This window comes from Manis javanica, chromosome 14, assembly GCF_040802235.1.
Source record: "Manis javanica isolate MJ-LG chromosome 14, MJ_LKY, whole genome shotgun sequence".
Classification (NCBI taxonomy): domain Eukaryota; kingdom Metazoa; phylum Chordata; class Mammalia; order Pholidota; family Manidae; genus Manis; species Manis javanica.
The window spans coordinates 52,397,412-52,414,102 of record NC_133169.1 but is presented as its reverse complement, the minus strand read 5'-3'; the positions used below and the strand labels follow the sequence as shown (position 1 = coordinate 52,414,102).

At 40.3% G+C, this 16,691-nt stretch overlaps 2 protein-coding genes across 6 annotated transcripts in view; one reads left to right on the top strand and one right to left on the bottom strand.

Moving 5' to 3' along the window:
- Nucleotides 1–555: 555 nt before the first annotated feature.
- HINT1 (histidine triad nucleotide binding protein 1) lies at nt 556–4,186 on the bottom strand. The gene is made up of 3 exons (XM_017680547.2): nt 3,990–4,186; nt 1,986–2,090; nt 556–870 (listed from the first exon to the last, which is right to left on the bottom strand). Exons 1-3 carry the CDS (start codon nt 4,098–4,100, stop codon nt 706–708), a joined length of 381 nt encoding a protein of 126 aa, XP_017536036.1. The 5' UTR covers nt 4,101–4,186; the 3' UTR covers nt 556–705.
- A 4,246-nt stretch (nt 4,187–8,432) lies between these two features.
- LYRM7 (LYR motif containing 7) overlaps nt 8,433–16,691 on the top strand; it is a 112,352-nt gene continuing 104,093 nt past the window's right edge. For all 5 annotated transcript variants that reach the window (XR_012125156.1, XR_012125155.1, XR_001856316.3 and 2 more), the window contains exons 1-2: nt 8,433–8,510; nt 15,882–15,954. Coding sequence is in view for 1 of the 5 variants with exons in the window: in XM_017680548.3 (XP_017536037.2) it covers nt 8,493–8,510; nt 15,882–15,954 (91 nt within the window). In the remaining 4 variants the exon portion in view is untranslated. The remainder of the gene's footprint in view (nt 8,511–15,881; nt 15,955–16,691) is intronic.

Sequence of the window (16,691 nt, the reverse complement as noted above, 5' to 3'; positions counted from 1 at the left end):
CAAATTCATGTATAACTTAAATACTTTAGCTACTATGCACATTCAAAACTAAGTTTTCAATTTTGCTAGTTAATTCTTAAGTAACTTGTTTTCAAGGATTTATAATAAATATTCAGAGTTTAGATAACAAACACCAACATATGGCTTCACATGGTCATCAAAGATTCTGTGACAATCTATTTTAATACCTTCCAAATTACTCCCAACAGTCTAGGGTAAACATGTGGGCTGGACAAAAAGTATTGTTTCTACACTTGAAACCGTTACTTTCTGGATCAATCACATCACAAAGTCATTTGGTCTTCGAAAATGAGAGAATTAGGTTAGAGAACCTTATGGCCTAGTATTTTACATTAAAATATTTCATAGCTAAAGCTAAATTTATGAAATCTTGTGATTTGTCCTCAAAAAACCAGTCACACTGTTAACAGTGTACATATGTTGACTTGTACTTGGGGGGAAAAAAAGAAACCTCCCATATTATGAACTCTACCTTCATATATTCCAACAAATATATTCTTTAAAATAATAAATCAAATACAGGACTCAAGAATAAACCATGCAATATTTTCTTTTATTATGGATGTTTTTAAAACTATTTCCTCAATCTCTCCATACACAGGCAAAAAAAGGTGTACTGTTTAACATATGGAAGTTGCAAATTTGGTAATTGCCTAGAGAAGGGAAATTATCCCTAAAACATGCTTAACCAGGAGGCCAATTCATCTGCCGACCTCCAAGAACATGGAGATGAACATGATACACAGACTGTCCCCCATCTGAACCTTCATTCACCACCATTCGATAACCCTTCTTCAGGCCCAAATCAGCAGCACATTTCTTGCCAACAATCATTAAATGTCCAAGAAGCTGGGAAAGAAAAAAAAAGTTTCTTAAGCCCAGGGAATCTATAACCTCTTGCCATTTAAATAACAAAACTACCAAGTTAAATATTATAAAATATTATAATTTTATATTATAAACTGCCAAGTTGAAACATACTCCTTTGGAAAGATATTTGAAAACTCTTTGAATCCTAATACAATATAAATGATAATTAAAAATTCATTATGGTTATTTACTCATTACTAATTTCAATAAACAAGAGATTTAAATCTATGGGCCTATTAAAACAATTCTGAAATCATATTCCAAACAGTATTTTTCTTAATAAAGCAAGGTATCTTGCTTGCTTGTTGTAGGGGAGTGTATCACTCAGAACAGGTTTAGTTATGCTGTGGTAAGAGACCACCCCAAAATCTGCTTAACAAGGATACATTTCTTGTGCTCACTACATGTTCATCTTAAGTTGACTCTGTAACCCAAATAGATGGATAGCCTCTGTAACATCATAAGGACAGAGGGGAGAACATGGCAAACCAGGTGCTCTTAGTTTCTGCTCAAAAGACATAATAGCACTTCTGCTGGCATTTGTTGACCAAATCATGCCAGACAACCAGGCCTGATATGAATGAGACCGGAAGTGTAATATACCCCCTTTATAATAGTGAGTATTTATCAACAATTATACAATCTGCCATTGGGGCATTAGGAAAATTTTTATTTGAGGCCTATCCCTTCTGGCAAAACCAATTATTTTTCTTTCCTTTAACATTAATAGAAGTTGTTATTGAGCCCTTTACTATATGCTATTTTTATTCTTAAAAATGACTCTCATCAACTAATCCTTGCTTGGAAACCTTTTTGTTTAAGAATTTGTGGTGATGTATATTAACTAGACTTACTGTGGTAACCATTTTGTATTACATGCATATATCAAAGCATGTTGTATGCCTAAAACTAATGTTATATTTTAATTATATCTTAATTTTTATAAATCGAACATTGCACTGCAGCCCTAATGATTTTCTGGTTTTTCTTCAGAAATGCCCTTAGGGAGATAAAAATTTGACATCACTTGAAGGTCAAAGTTTAGTTTCCTAATTTAAAAAGAAAATAAATCACGTTAGTAAAAGTGTACTTACACTTTCATCATCATCTTCTGCTACAGAAATCTGGGATATATGTTTCTTTGGTATCACCAGAAAATGTGTTGGTGCTTGAGGGGAAATATCATGGAAAGCAAGACACTGGGGGGGAAAAAAGTCAAATTTTAGTATCTTTTAGGTTAAATTTACCATTCTTTCACACTAACCCCATGGGAGACACTGTAGGAGATGCTAGGGAATCAGAAGTATAAGCAATACATGTGGTCCCCTGGTCCCTTTCAAGGAACTTACAGTCTAATTTAAAGTCTGACCTTAAACAAAGGAGTAATTGACCAGAGATCCTAATGTTACAAAGGAAAAGTAAAAGGTGAAGTAAACAACTTTCACAGAAATACTGATTTTGAATTGGGTGGTCAGGGATAACCACTGTGAGGTAGTAGCCACATTTAAACTGAGATCCAAAGGATGAGTAGAAATAGGCACGCTAAATCCTTGTCTGCTTTCCAGTCTCACTCAGACAGCACTTCCTGCTCAAGTCAGTGTCCTCCATCTTTCTCCACCGTCAGGCTTTTTCAACTGCTGTTCACGCTACCTCAACCATCGTCTTTCCCCCACAAACCCCAACTTTCGTCTTACTTAAAATGCTATTTATCCCTCAGATCCCAGCACATTATAATTTCTGAAGGAGCACTCCACCACGCCCTCCCCAACCTTCCCTAGGTTAGGAGCCCTGGTGTGTGCAATTTTCGTGGTTTTCCTTTTCTGCAGTGGTAACAACTTCCTCGTCTGATACTGGACTACGGTAATATACCTCATTCTTCCTACCTTACTCAACTATTTAGGAAGTATAGCTGTTCTTTTTTTTGAAGAAAGGAAGAGGATAAGTAGCATTTAGACAAATGACGCAGCACATGAATGTTCTATTTCTTGTTCTCTACTGAGGGTGTATGCTGCTTAATAGAACCCATCCCTGCCTAGCTGTCTCGGGAATAGTTCTATGTGGTGCTCCATACAAAATGCTGTACCATTCAGATTGCTTCATGCTGTTATACTGTGGGGACGTAAAAAGCAACAAAATATTCAGAGAACTACGCATTTTGTAAAACAGAAAAACTCTCCTAACTAGTGACAAAGGTATCTAAAATCCACCGCGAAGACTCTAAATCTTAATGTTTTGAATCTTAAGAACGCCACTAAATAGCATAACACAGAAAGCTTTTCTATCTAAATCAGCCAGCCAACCTCCTGCCCAGCTTTATCTGATATCGAAACCCATAAATACAACTGCACACGAAATACCTTACGCAAAAGGAATCAAAGTCTCATCAACTCGGCCTTTCTAAAACGGAATTTCACCTACAGCGAGGTCAACAGAAACGACATTCTTAGTCCGCTGGCATAAATTGCTTCCGGTCAAATATAAAAGAATCCATTCTTCCCGGAAGGGGCCAAAGGAAAGCGAATTCGAGAGGCAGGCCCATTTCTTACCTTTAAGTCTATAGACCAAGCAGGGCGTGGGGCGCGGGCGAGAGGGGAGGGGGGCGCGCAAGCGCGCCCAGCGTCGCAGGGCCCCCGGCCCCCTAGCGCCACGCGGCGCGTAGAGGTGCCCGGGGACGCCGCGGCAGGCCGGCTGCGCGCGGGAGATCGCGGAGATTGGGCCCCAGGCGGGGCGCGATCGGGTTTCTCTCTGCCAGGCAGAGCGCCGGCGAGATTGTGAGATTCCTGGCACAAGCGAGGTCCGAAGCAGCCGCGGAGCCGGCGGCGCCCACGCCGAGCAGCCGGCGCGCCCCACACGCTCCCAGACCCTGCGGGGCGGGCCCCACGGGCGCCCGGCGGCCTGGCCCGCGCCGGGGGCTGATAACGTGTAACCGGAGCGCCGGCACGCGCCGGCAGGCAGCCTCGGAGAAGCCGCGCGGGGCGGCCGGGTCCCCGCGTCGTCCCCGCGCCCTCCGACCCCTCCCTTCTCTCCGCGGGAAACCGGCGAGTCCACGGGCGGCTGCCTCGCCTCAGCCGTCGATCGAGGTGGCGCCCGGTGCCTACCTGGTCATCCTCAAAAATGATTTTGGCCGGGATTTCCTTGCGAATGATCTTCCCGAAAATCGTATCGCCACCAGGCCGGGCGGCCTGAGCCTTGGCGATCTCATCTGCCATCTCGGCCTCCCTCCCACGCGGCCGCCCCGGGAGCAGCTTGGAAGAGGGAGGAGCCGGGGTAGCGGGCGGAGGGCGGAGGGCGGGAGCGCGCGGCCAAGCCTGTGCGGGGACCGGTACTCGCGCGGCCGAGGCGAGCCTGCGCGTGCGCACTGGCCACCTGAGTGCGGGGGTGGCGGGCGCGCCAGACGCAGAGGGAGAGGGGCGCCCATCCAAGATTCCAAGGAGCCGCGTCGAGGTCATTTTTATAACATTCTTGTCTCTTGGGGTGTGAGTCGCTGGTAGAAGACCTTCCTCACTGGAACGCTTGTAGGGAAAGTTGGGTACTGTAACGAAAAGATTTGGTAATCCAAGCAGTGCTGGTGTGTTTGCTGACAGACGCCGTAACACTTTGTTTCTCAGCTACACAGGTCTGGGTTCCATAACCCCGCATACCCCTCCATATCTTTGTACCTTTTAAAAAGTTTTCTATATGTTACATCCACTTTATCTTTCTTTTTTGAACCCATTTCTCTCTTGTCAAGGTCATAAGGACCTTCACTTACAAAATCCTACAGGTTGTTGTAGTTCTCATCCTACTAGACTTCTTGGCACCATTTGCCACTGTTGACCATTCCCTCTTTTCAGCAGTTTTCAGTCTCCTACTCCTCACTTCTACCTCTCGATGCTGTTTCTCCTTCACAGTGAGCCTCCTGTTCCAGTCTTCTCAGTGGGTTCCATTCTTGGCCCTCTTCTCTAATTAACAATCTCCGAGTGTCCTTAATAAGGAAAATTAAGTACACCTACTGGACTACTCTATATTTGGCAAAATTATTGATAGTGGATCCCTCTAATCTCAAAAGTAACCCATTTGGTAATTCTGCTATCAAAGACTTTACTGGGATAATTGGCAAAATCTAAATAATGCCTATAAATTAGATAATAGTTTGGAAAGTCATGCTAATTTTTTCATACAACCACAGCAGAACTGTCAAAATCAGTTGATCTGGGTAGGGCCCTGTAATCGAAGTTTCTGACATATTTCCACATGATGCAGTTGCTGATAGCTCTGGAACCATACTTTGAGAGTCACTGATACCCACTGAAGTATTTAAGAGTGTGGGGGTATATATCTGCAACTCACTGTCAAACAGTAGAGAGATACAAAAAAATATGTCCATACATATTAGATCTCTGGCAACTTGCTGCACTGATGGACAGTGACTGTATTGGGGTATGGGTGGGGACTTGGTAATATGGGTAAATGTAGTAACCACATTATTTTTTCACGTGAAACCTTTGTAAGAGTGTATATCAATCATACCTTAATTAAAAAGATATATGCCCATATACAGATAAATTAGAGAAATACGATAAAGCAATTGTAGTAAAATGTTAACATTTGGGGATTCTGAGTGAAAGGTAATACGCATGTTGTTAATCTTGCAACTTTTCGGTAAGACAATTGTCAAGTTAAAAAATAAGTACTAATTTAGACAATAAATATTCAGGTCCCCTTTCGTTAAGTCTGAGGCTTTATCATCTACAGAGCAATGACTTCCCAGTATTTGTCTTCTGACCAACCTCTCCTTAATTCCAGGTTTGTCTGTGTTGTATATCACTGTCTCCTCAACACCTCCACTTGTATGTCTACTGGGTATTTCAAATTTACTTTTACTTCCTCTACAACAAGCAAACAAAAACATTGTCCTGTAGCATTCTACATTTACTCTAACATTTACTCAAAAACCTTGAAATCATCCTTAACTCTTCTCTCTGTACTTGCAACACATACCATGAATCTAATCACCTCACGTACTCTACTCCACCACCCTATTCCCAGCTGCTGTTGCCTTGCCTGGCCTGGAGTATTTCAAGAGCCTCCTTGTTTGCCTCTCTGCTTCCACTATAGTCAGTTTGACATGCAGCACCCAAAATGTTTTTTGTTGTTGTTGTTGAGGTTTGTTTTTGTTTTTGCTTTTCCTGGTGGTCAAACACACATAAAATTGGCCATTTTAACCATTTTAAAGTATACAATTCAGTGTCATCAAGTACATTCACAGTGTAGTATGCACATCACCTCCATCTAGTTCTAGACCTTTTTATCACCCCATAGGGCAACTTGTACCCATTAAGCAGTCACCCCATTTGACTTTTTGACATGAGGTTACAATTTTTAGACATTTAAATATTTATTAACTCAGGACTCACACTTTTATTTTTATATTTGGAGCCAATATATATTTTTTTTAAGTTGCACGTATTCTCGTTAACCTTAAAAGCTGCTCACTTAGGCCTATGGGTGGTGTGCCAAAATGGTTTTTATAAAATATAAATCATGATGATACTCTTCTGCTAGTAAGACGTTCATCACAGAATTATATCCAGAATCCTTACTTGGGCTTACAGGAGTCCTTCCATACCAGCCTTCTTGACTGACTTCACCCAAACTGGGTGTCAGTGGGAAGATGCCCATGTCCTAATCCCTGGGCCTGTGAATATATTGCTTTACATGGTCAAGGACATTTGCAGATGTGATTAAGAATCTTGAGGTGGGAGATTCCTGGATTATCCAAGTGGGCCCGATGTAATGACAGGGGCTCTAAGTAAAAGAGGGGCACAGGATAGTAAGAGAGACGCAGGTATGATAGAAGCAGGGTGAGAGTCAAAGACTGTGGCCCTTTTCTCCATCTTCAGAGCCAGAAACAGCATCTTCAAACCTATCCCTGACTCTGCTTGCTTGTTGAACTTATGAGGATCCTTCTGATTACATTGGACCCACCAGAACAATCCAGGAAAATCTTCTCATCTCAAAAATCCTTAATCACATCTTTGAAGTCCCCTTTGTCATATAAACTAACATCCAGAAGTTCCTAGGACTTAAACTGGAGCATAGTTCAAAGGCCATTATTTTGCCTACTACGTAGCACCATGAAGTTAATTGATGATCATGCTGGAATTTCTTGCTCAGTTCTGAGTCCTGCACTTTGAGATCTCAGTCAACAAACCAGGACATATTCCCAGAGCGACCCTAATAGTCACCTCTTTCTGAAATAGCTGAAGGAACCATACAAATTTAAGAGAGGAGAAGCTTCAGGACCGAAATGATTTTGGCACTGTGGGAACTGTATTTTCAAATACTGGCAGATGAAGGGCTTTGGTTGAGGGAAAAGACTTTTAGCCAGAAATTAAACAGTAAGCTACAGATTTTTCAGGAAATCACCCATGATTCTAAACTGGAAATGAAAATGTGAATCTTTCAATCATTCATTGGCAATCAGAAGGCAATACAGTGCTGTGTCACAATATCATCTAATTTATTGTTTCCTGTATAGAAGAGTATCCAGTGTATCTGGTTTAATTGCTTGATTATATCAAACTCCCTCCTGCAAATCTAATGCATTTTAAGTAATTTTAAAAAGCCAGCTATTAAATATCTATTCTTATGGTGATTTCCAATATTCTTTATAATGGTATAAACTACAGAGAAGGAAAGGGTCTTGATCATTGGTCCAAATCTTTGGTCCCTAAAAAAAGTCAGCTTTACCTAAAAGCTAACTTGAAAGGTTGTGGGGGTAGAGAAGGCAAACAATGTTTATTCAATGGGAACAAAGTTGAGATTTTTCATGGTGCTTGCAAGGTCATAAGTTAAAATGTACTTAAATAAGTGCTTTTGATTGTTCAATGATTGTGATGCTGCTAATAAACTATTGGCAACTTTTCACCAGCCAAGCCAAAGAGTAGAGCAAGGTGAATAGGCATGATGTGTATAAGGTTAAGATCAGGCTTTCAGGTCAGACATAGGGATTTGTATCCCATACCTCTATTTACCAGCCATGTGGTCTTGAGAAAGTAACTCTACCTCACCTTCTGGTGTAATTTAATGATAGAATGTACAAACAGCATATTTGGGTATCAGTATTCCAATTATGTCTGCTATAGTTTCTAGGACTTGACTGTTACGCAGTTTTGCAAAGAGACAGTTGCCAACTGGGAAACGTTAAAATAAGGGTTCGTTATTAGATAACCCCAAACACCAAACAGGAGTTAATGATTTATGGTACCCAAGCCGTCCATTAGCTCTCCGCCGTCAGTTTGCCGCTGAAGAGGCCGAAAGTGACACTGCCCCTAATTAACATGGCGTGTAGGTGATTTCCGTTCTCCTGTCTCCAGCAAATAGGTTCGGCGGCTTCTCGCGGTTTTTCCAGACCGCACAGGCGTAGCTAACTCCCCCGCTCCGTCCCCGAGGAAGGCGGGACTACGAAAGAGGTGCTGCGTGGTGATTGGTTACGGTGCTTTAGGAGAGTGCCGCACGGAGTCGGACCGGCCACGCAAGGTAGTGATTGGTTGTCGAGAGGCGGGGGGGTTGGGGTGTTCTCGGTCGCTTGAGAGGTATTCGCCGCGGTGAGGAGAACCATGGGTCAGACGGCGAAGGTGACAGGGCCGGGGGAGGGCTTGGGTGAGATGTCGGTGGGGAGGGTAAGAACGCGGCCTTGCCAAGGTTGCCTGGAGCCTGTGTAGCTGGGTGTCAGGACCCTCCGTGGAGGATGTGGCTGTTGCCTCTGAGGCGCCCCGTTGACCATCCCCGGAGGGCCGGAGGGCAGTGGTGGCAGAGTGGCGCCAGGGTTCCTCCTATTCCTTAGTCCACCGGGTAGCGAGTGTTTGTCCGTGATGCAAGCCTGCGACTTGAGTTCTGCCCCCGTCCCCTCTCCACACCGGGTATTCGTCTGAGGGTCCGATTTCACATCCCTGGGGAGTGTAGGAGACGCCGCGCTACAACCTTCCGATGAAGTGAAAGGTCCGATGACGTCAGCGGTTTTGTTAGGTAACCTGAAAATACACAGAAGGCTAGGAATCAAGGAAAGAGGGTCCCAGCAAAGTCAGCTGCCAAAAGTAATTCCTGTTGAAACAGAGCTGAGACCTGGGTGCCATGACTGCGCTGGGGAAGCAACGGGCCCGCCAGGGTCACACAGCTGAGAACCTGGTCTCAGAATCTTTTCTCCAGAGAGTGATGCACGTTTCTGGGCATTGCACAGTTGTCAGGGACCAGCCATCCCTGACCTTAAATATCAGCATGGCCACCTGGGACCTGTTCTTGTCACTGGCTGAAACATGGGCATGGCAAGGGCAAAATGGCCTGCTGCAATATAGTGAGGAAAAGCCATGCTTATGGTTGGTCAGTAATAAGGAACTGCCAAGCGGTGCCCCAGGTACTAAACCTGATGTTCTCTGTACATTTTAACATATGTCACAGCACCAATAGAAACAGAATTATAAGTAGTTATTCATTCAGACCATTTTATTGAGTATTCATGGTGGCTGTTAATAATACTTAATATCCAACATTTACAGGCTTAGTGGACACAACAATAAACAGACCACCTTTGCCTTATCCAGCTGGCAGGGAAATTTAAAATAGTTACTTACGTTTGTAGTGTTTTGAAAGGAAAATACAGTGTATTTTGTGAGTATATAACAGATTTAACCTCTGTGGAGGGAATGCAAAAAAAAAAAAATCTCTCCTGGAAGTGTTAGTTGAGACCTGAAGTTTGATTGGAAATTCGGAGAAAAAAGTGTTCCAGAAAGAGAAAGTAGCATATGGAAAGTTCTTCAAGTGGGAAGTTGCTTGGAAAACTTGGATACAGGTGCAATTAAGTAAGACTCATTCCAGAACCACTTTTGATAAGGCTTACCATGTATAGAAGATACCTGTGCTTAGTGTGGAGGCTACAGTGACCAAAAAGCCTTGGAGGAAATATACGGGAGAACAGCAAGTAAACATCTAGCTTGCAGTGTAGTAAGTGCTCAGTGCTGTGGATATGCTCACGAGGCACACATAACCCAGACTTAGAAGGGATAGGTAAGAATGACTAAAGTGAAGCCTAGTACAGAAATTACACCATACTCTTAAAATTAGCCCATTACTCAAGAAAATTGAGGTAAAAAAGTAACGTCCAAGTTTACAGTAAGTGGCAATATCAGATTTAAACTGACTTGACTGTAAACAGCCCACTTTCCATATAACTTTTTCCAAAGCAGCTGCACCACCTTACAGTCCCATCAAGAATATATGAGTTCCAATTTTTCCACATCCTTGCCAACACTTGTTGACTGTTTTTATGATTAAAGCCATCCTAGTGGGGTGAAGTGGTATCACTGAGATTTAAATTTGTATTTCCCAGATGGCAAAGTATCTTGGGCATCTTTTCATGGCCTTAATTGTCGTTTGTCTATCCTCTTTAGAGAAATGTCTGCTCAAATCCTTTGCTTTTTTTAAATTATTTTTTAAATTGTTCAGTTGTAAAAGTTCATACATTCTAGATAGCAGCCCCTTATCAGATACATACTTTGCAAATATTTTCTTCCATTCTGTAGGTTGTCTTTTCTCTTTTTTGATAGTGTGTTTTCCTTTTCTCTTAGTAAAATAATTTTTATACTTTTTATAAAGGCAATAAATACATAGGTAAAGTTTAAGAAGTCAAATAGTGTTATACAGAAACCAGCAGTTCTCTGCTTCCTTTTACATACTCCCAATTCCTGCTCCCCAAAGATAAGCTTTTTTAATCATTTTACCTGTTTCTTTTGATATTTACCTCCAGTTTCTAAATAACATATTTAGACTGCTGTTTATTGATTCTTTTTACTCTTTGGAAGTAGTACTTAACTGACTTTTAACCATGAAAGTGGAGAACTGAGCTCCCTCTTACACTCTGTTCCTCTCAATATACAAATTTTGGTGAGTCACTTTTCATTTCTGATACTAGCATGACTACAAAAAACTTACCCATGGCTGAACCCTCTAATATAATTATATTTCCTTTCTTTCCTAATTCTTATTTTTTCTTGAAATTAATAACTACTTTGTTTTTATTATCATTGATTAGATTCTTTCATATCTGTTCCCAAAGCTGAAATCTACCAGTTTTATTTTTTTCCTAGCAACGTCTTTTCTGGAGCAGTTCAGCCCAAGCTGGCTGCACAAATGGTGACCTGTATTTGTCCTTCACCATCATCTCTGCCTTTCCTATGTGAGGTGACCAGTCTCTCTGGTTCTCATATTTTTTTCTTTTGTATATAGTTCATCCCCTTGTTTTGGTAGAGCATATTTTTCTATAGCTTTCCAAGAAAGGGTGCATGGCAGATAAGGAACTCTGCATTTCTGAAAATGTCTGTTGACACAGTTAGGTAATAGTTTGGCTATGTATGGTATTCTAAGCTAGACTTTTTTCCTCAAAACTTGAAGATATATACCATTGTCTTCTCACAGCAATGCTATTTAGAAGTCAGGCACCATTCTGATTTTCTGTCCTTTATATGTGAACTGTTATTTTCTCTCTGAGATTTTCTTTTTCATTAGCATTGTGCTGAACTTGCATCATGATGTGCTATTTTATGGGGTTTGTTTTGGGCACTTGGTGGAACCCTTTCACTCCAGTAACTCATTTGCCTTACTTGGTGAAATTTTCTTGATTTTTTTTCCCCTTTTAATTTCTTCTGTTCTCTTGCTGAAGATCCTATTAAGGTAACTGTCAGGCCACACAGACTACTACCTTAATTTTCTTATCTTTTTTCCTGTCAGTTTCTGTCTCTGAGTTTTTATTCTACTTCTGGGCATTTTTTCTTAACTTAATCTTTGCTATCACTCATTTGATATCCAAGAGCTTTTGGGATTTTTCTGACAGTTCCTTTTTTAATTTACTGTAACTTCTTTTTGTTATTATTCCATGTTTGCAGTAATTAGTTAAGTTTCTGAGGAAGCTCGTGGTAGTTTGGTTTTTGTTTTATTTTTACTCTTTCTGCACCCCATTTCCTGTTGCTGTTCTGCTGTCTGCTTTTGATGTTATAAGTTTTCTCATATATGTAAAATACTTAAAAGAGTGCCTTGGACACAGGATATACTCAGTAAATATTAGTTGTTAATATGTGGTGAGTGGACTGGAGGAAACCAGGAAATGGGGGTAGAGTGACAAATCACTATAAGTAGTCTTAAGCAAGAGATGGGGAGGATCTGAACTTAAATAGTTTTGGAGGATGGAGATAGACAAAAGATTAGAGAGGCAGTCCTAAAGTTTCCACATGAGGACTAAGGTAGATTTCAAGAATAAACTAGAGATCTCTGGCTTGAGAAATTCAGCGTCTCCCACAACTGAAATTGAGAAAATAAGAGAAAGGGCAATATTAGGGGAACAATATTGAGTACCTTTTTGGCTTTGAGAAGTGTGAGGTAAGCTCAGCCTATCACTAAAGCCTCTACATAGATTAATCTGCCTTCTACCAAAATGCCAGGGTCTTTTCTCTTCTTTTTTTCAAAACAACCTTAGAATATTCATAAGTCTCTGCATTCCACCTCTGTTTTGAGAAAGCACAATTTAGTATCCTAAATTACCTGAAACATCTTCCTTCTGGACTGTTTTAAGATGTAATAAGTTCATGAGTTTGTGTGTATGTGTGTATGGTTTTAGGAGTCGGTGAACACCTCAGTATGAAACGAAAAATGAGAACAAATCCATATCAGACTGTTTAAGTTTGTTACCTTGGCAGACTGGTTTTTGACAGGGGGATTATTAACTTTTTTGTTATCCTTTTTTTTTCACTTCACAGAGCTTCATACTATTTTTGTAAATCTTTTTTTAGAGGTTGGTTGGTTATTTATTACAATATAATTGATAGATAACATTAGATTAGTTTCAGGTATACAACATGATCTATATATAGCATGCAATGATTACAAGTCGAGTTAAACATCTGTCACCATATGTAGTTAAAAGTTCTCATCACAAGAAAAAAATTGCTTTTAAGTTTACTCCTCATGACTTTCAAATATTTAATACAGTATTATGAATTATAGTTATGCTGTACATTACAGTCCCAGGACTATTTATTTTATAACCAGAAGTTTGTATCTTTCAACTCCCTTCACCCACTTTGTGCTCTGTCCCAACCAGTGTTCTTTGTATCTATGAACCTAGAGGGTTGTTTTTTTTGTTTTGTTCCATTTTTTTTTTCTGATTCCACATATAACTGATACCATAGAGTACTTTCTTTCTCTGTCTGACTTACATATCATTAAGATCCATCTATGTTGTCTCAAATGGCAGGATTTCTTTCTTTATGGTTGAATAATATTCCATTGTGTACGTATAACCTCTTTATCCATTCATCCATTGATGGATACTTAGGTTGTTTCCATCTCTTTGCAATGAATGAACATGAGAGGGTGTGTTCTGGGTTAGTGTTTTCCTTTTCTTCAAATAGTCAGAAGAGAATTGCTTCATCATATTTACTTTTTTATTTTTATGTATTTGTTTATTTTATTTATTTTTTATTTTTTGTTTATTTTGTTTATTTTGTTATCATTAATCTACAATTACATGCAGAACATTATGTTTACTAGGCTCCCCCTTCACCAAGTCCCCCCCACAATCCCCATTACAGTCACTGTCCATCAGCGTAGTAAAATGCTGTAGAATCACTACCTGTCTTCTCAGGGTTGTACAGCCCTCCCCATGCCCCCCCCCCACATTATATATGCTAATCGTAATGCCCCCTTTCTTTTTCTCCACCCTTATCCCTCCCTTCCCACCCATCCTCCCCAGTTCCTTCCCTTTGGTAACTGTTAGTCCATTCTTGGGTTCTGTGAGTCTGCTGCTGTTTTGTTCCTTCAGTTTTTCTTTGTTGTTATACTCCACATATGAGTGAAATCATTTGGTACTTGTCTTTCTCCACCTGGCTTATTTCACTGAGCATAATACCCTCTAGCTCCATCCATGTTGTTGCAAATGGTAGAATTTGTTTTCTTCTTATGGCTGAATATAATATTCCATTGTGTATATGTACCACATCTTCTTTATCTATTCATCTACTGATGGACACTTGGGTTGCCTCCATTTCTTGGCTATTGTAAATAGTGCTGTGATAAACATAGGGGTGCATCTGTCTTTTTCAAACTGGGCTGCTGCATTCTTAGTGTAAATTCCTAGAAGTAGAATTCCTGGGTCAAATGGTATTTCTTTTTGAGCTTTTTGAGGAACCTCCATACTGCTTTCCACAATGGTTGAACTAATTTACATTCCCACCAGCAGTGTAGGAGGGTTGTTCCCCTTTCTCCACAACCTCGCCAACATTTGTTGTTGTTTGTCTTTTGGATGGTGGCGATCCTTACTGGTGTGAGGTGATATCTCATTGTGGTTTTAATTTGCATTTCTCTGATGACTAGCGATGTGGAGCATCTTTTCATATGTCTGTTGGCCATCTGAATTTCTTCTTTGGAGAACTGTCTGTTCAGCTCCTCTGTCCATTTCTTAATTGGATTATTTGGTTTTTGTTTGTTGAGGTGCATGAGTTCTTTATATATTTTGGATGTCAACCCTTTATTGGATCTGTCATTTATGAATATATTCTCCCATACTGTAGGGTACCTTTTTCTTCTATTGATGGTGGCCTTTGCTGTACAGAAGCTTTTCAGCTTGATATAGTCCCACTTGTTCATTTTTGCTTTTGTTTCCCTTGCCCGGGGATATATGTTCATGAAGAAGTCGCTCATGTTTATGTCCAAGAGATTTTATTCCTTTATTTTTTTCAGAAGACTCCATACTGTTTTCCATAGTGGCTATACCCACTTACGTTCCCACCAACAGTGCACAAGAGTTCTCTTTTCTCCACATTCTCACCAACACTTGTTATTTCTTATCTTTTTGATGATAGCCATTGTGTGATGTTCTCAACTCCTTTTGGGTTCCTGGACCGATTCCGATATGTTGGTCAGGGTGGGGATTCTTCCCACACAAGTACCACTGGGCAGTTCTCAAGCACCAGCAGGGTGTCTGAGAACTCAATTCTTATGCTGTCTGCCTGGAGATAGCACCAGATTCCCCAGGTTAAAGAATCCATCCTACAAGACTGCCCTCCACCTGCCATTCCCTAGGGCACAAGCCCCAGGCAGTTAACCTGTGCTTCTGACCTACCAGCTACAGATTGGAGGTTCCCACACCTCCCCCTTACGTTCAGTTAATTTGCTAGAGCAGTTCATAGAACACAGGAAAGGAGACCAAAAAGATACAAGTTAACAGCGAGATAAAGAGAGACATAGGGCTCGGTCTCAAATAAAGGGGCTTCTATCCTCCTGGAGCTTCGGGCCTGGCTCTGTGGCACGTGGACACGTCCTGGTTCCCCAAGCATAGAAGCTCTCTCCCACAAAAGAAGTAGGATCCAAGGGAGCAATAAGCTCATCTCAGGGGTTCTGTGGGCTTCATTGCATAGTAGTGATCGACTGAATTATTAGCCATTGGCTGATTCAGTCCAGCTCCTGCCCTTGGGTGGTGTCCAAAAGTCTCATTAACATGACAAAACATCCATTTCACTTGTAAGACTGCAGTCTTTTCAGGAACTGTGAATGAAGACCAAATATACCTGGGAAATATATATTTGGTCATATGATTGACCAAATATGTATTTCTTATGACTCATTGTATTGCAGCCATTGTAGTAGGTGTGAGATGGTAATCTCATTGTGGTTTGATTTGCATTTCCCTTATAATTAGTGATATTGGGCACCTTTCCATGTACCTGTTGGCCATCTGTCTCTATGTCTTTTTGGAAAAATGTTCAGATTCTCTGCCCATTTTAAAATTGAATATAAAGTTTTTAAATTTAAAAATAAATAAGGGAAGTTATTTTGATTATACCCTAGTTTTCACCAGCTATTTTGAAAAATAGTCTAAATGGCAGAAGAAATACTGTTTAATCCTGTATTTACATAAAATATTAATTTTTCTTTTGATGTCTGAGTTCTTATTTTCTTCACAGGTTTTACACCTCTTTAAAACATTGCACAGGACCAGACAACAGGTTTTTAAAAATGATTCTAGAGCATTAGAAGGTAAGTCTATCTTTTGTCCCTTTGGAGAAGTCCATTCTTCAAATGGCTGCTAATGTATCCAAGAGACCCTGTATGGCCAAGATGTGACCTTCACTATCTCTCCTCTAATGTTCTTATGTTTTGTAAAGATTCATTTACATTAAATTTCTTTGAGGAATAACTACTTAAAATTTTTTTTTTAAAGATCAAGTTTTCATAAAGAATCAGGGAAAGAAAAGGATCACAATTTCAATGTGCTCTGTTACCTGTCTTATGTCAATTCAAGCCATTAAACTCATTTCTCTGTTATATAATCTGCACACTTTCTAAGACCAGGTACTACTATATTGTTCTTGCATTGTATCATTCTAGAAGTGTCAGCAGTTATAAAAGAGACTATCCCAAACTCAGTATTTCACTGTTTGAAGTGGTTTCTATCTTATCTGGAAGCCAGGGCTCTAAAGTTTAAGTTCTGTGTTGGTCATGTTCAATCCTTACACATTTCTAAACTTCTTTAAGACATCTACGTAAACAGTCCTCACTATAAACAGTCCTCACTATCCCTAGGAATTCAAGTTTTTATAATTCACCAAAAATAACTTCTTGAATATTAAAGTATATTCCTGATACTGTATGTATGTCACACAAATTCCTCATTTAATTCCTACAACAGACCTGTGAGGTAGTTACCATTATAATTTCTATTTTTTCAGATGAGAAAACTGACAAAATGAAAGGATTTGTCCCACATCATATTT

What these genes read in the sequence shown, in the direction of transcription:
- HINT1 (XM_017680547.2), bottom strand. Translation starts at nt 4,100, where the DNA reads ATGGCAGATGAGATCGCCAAGGCTCAGGCCGCCCGGCCTGGTGGCGAT. An exon ending in TCATTTTTGAGGATGACCAG is followed by an intron (nt 2,091 to 3,989) that starts GTAGGCACCGGG and finishes TTTCCCCCCCAG; the next exon opens with TGTCTTGCTTTCCATGATAT. An exon ending in CAGAAGATGATGATGAAAGT is followed by an intron (nt 871 to 1,985) that starts GTAAGTACACTT and finishes TTTCTTTCCCAG; the next exon opens with CTTCTTGGACATTTAATGAT.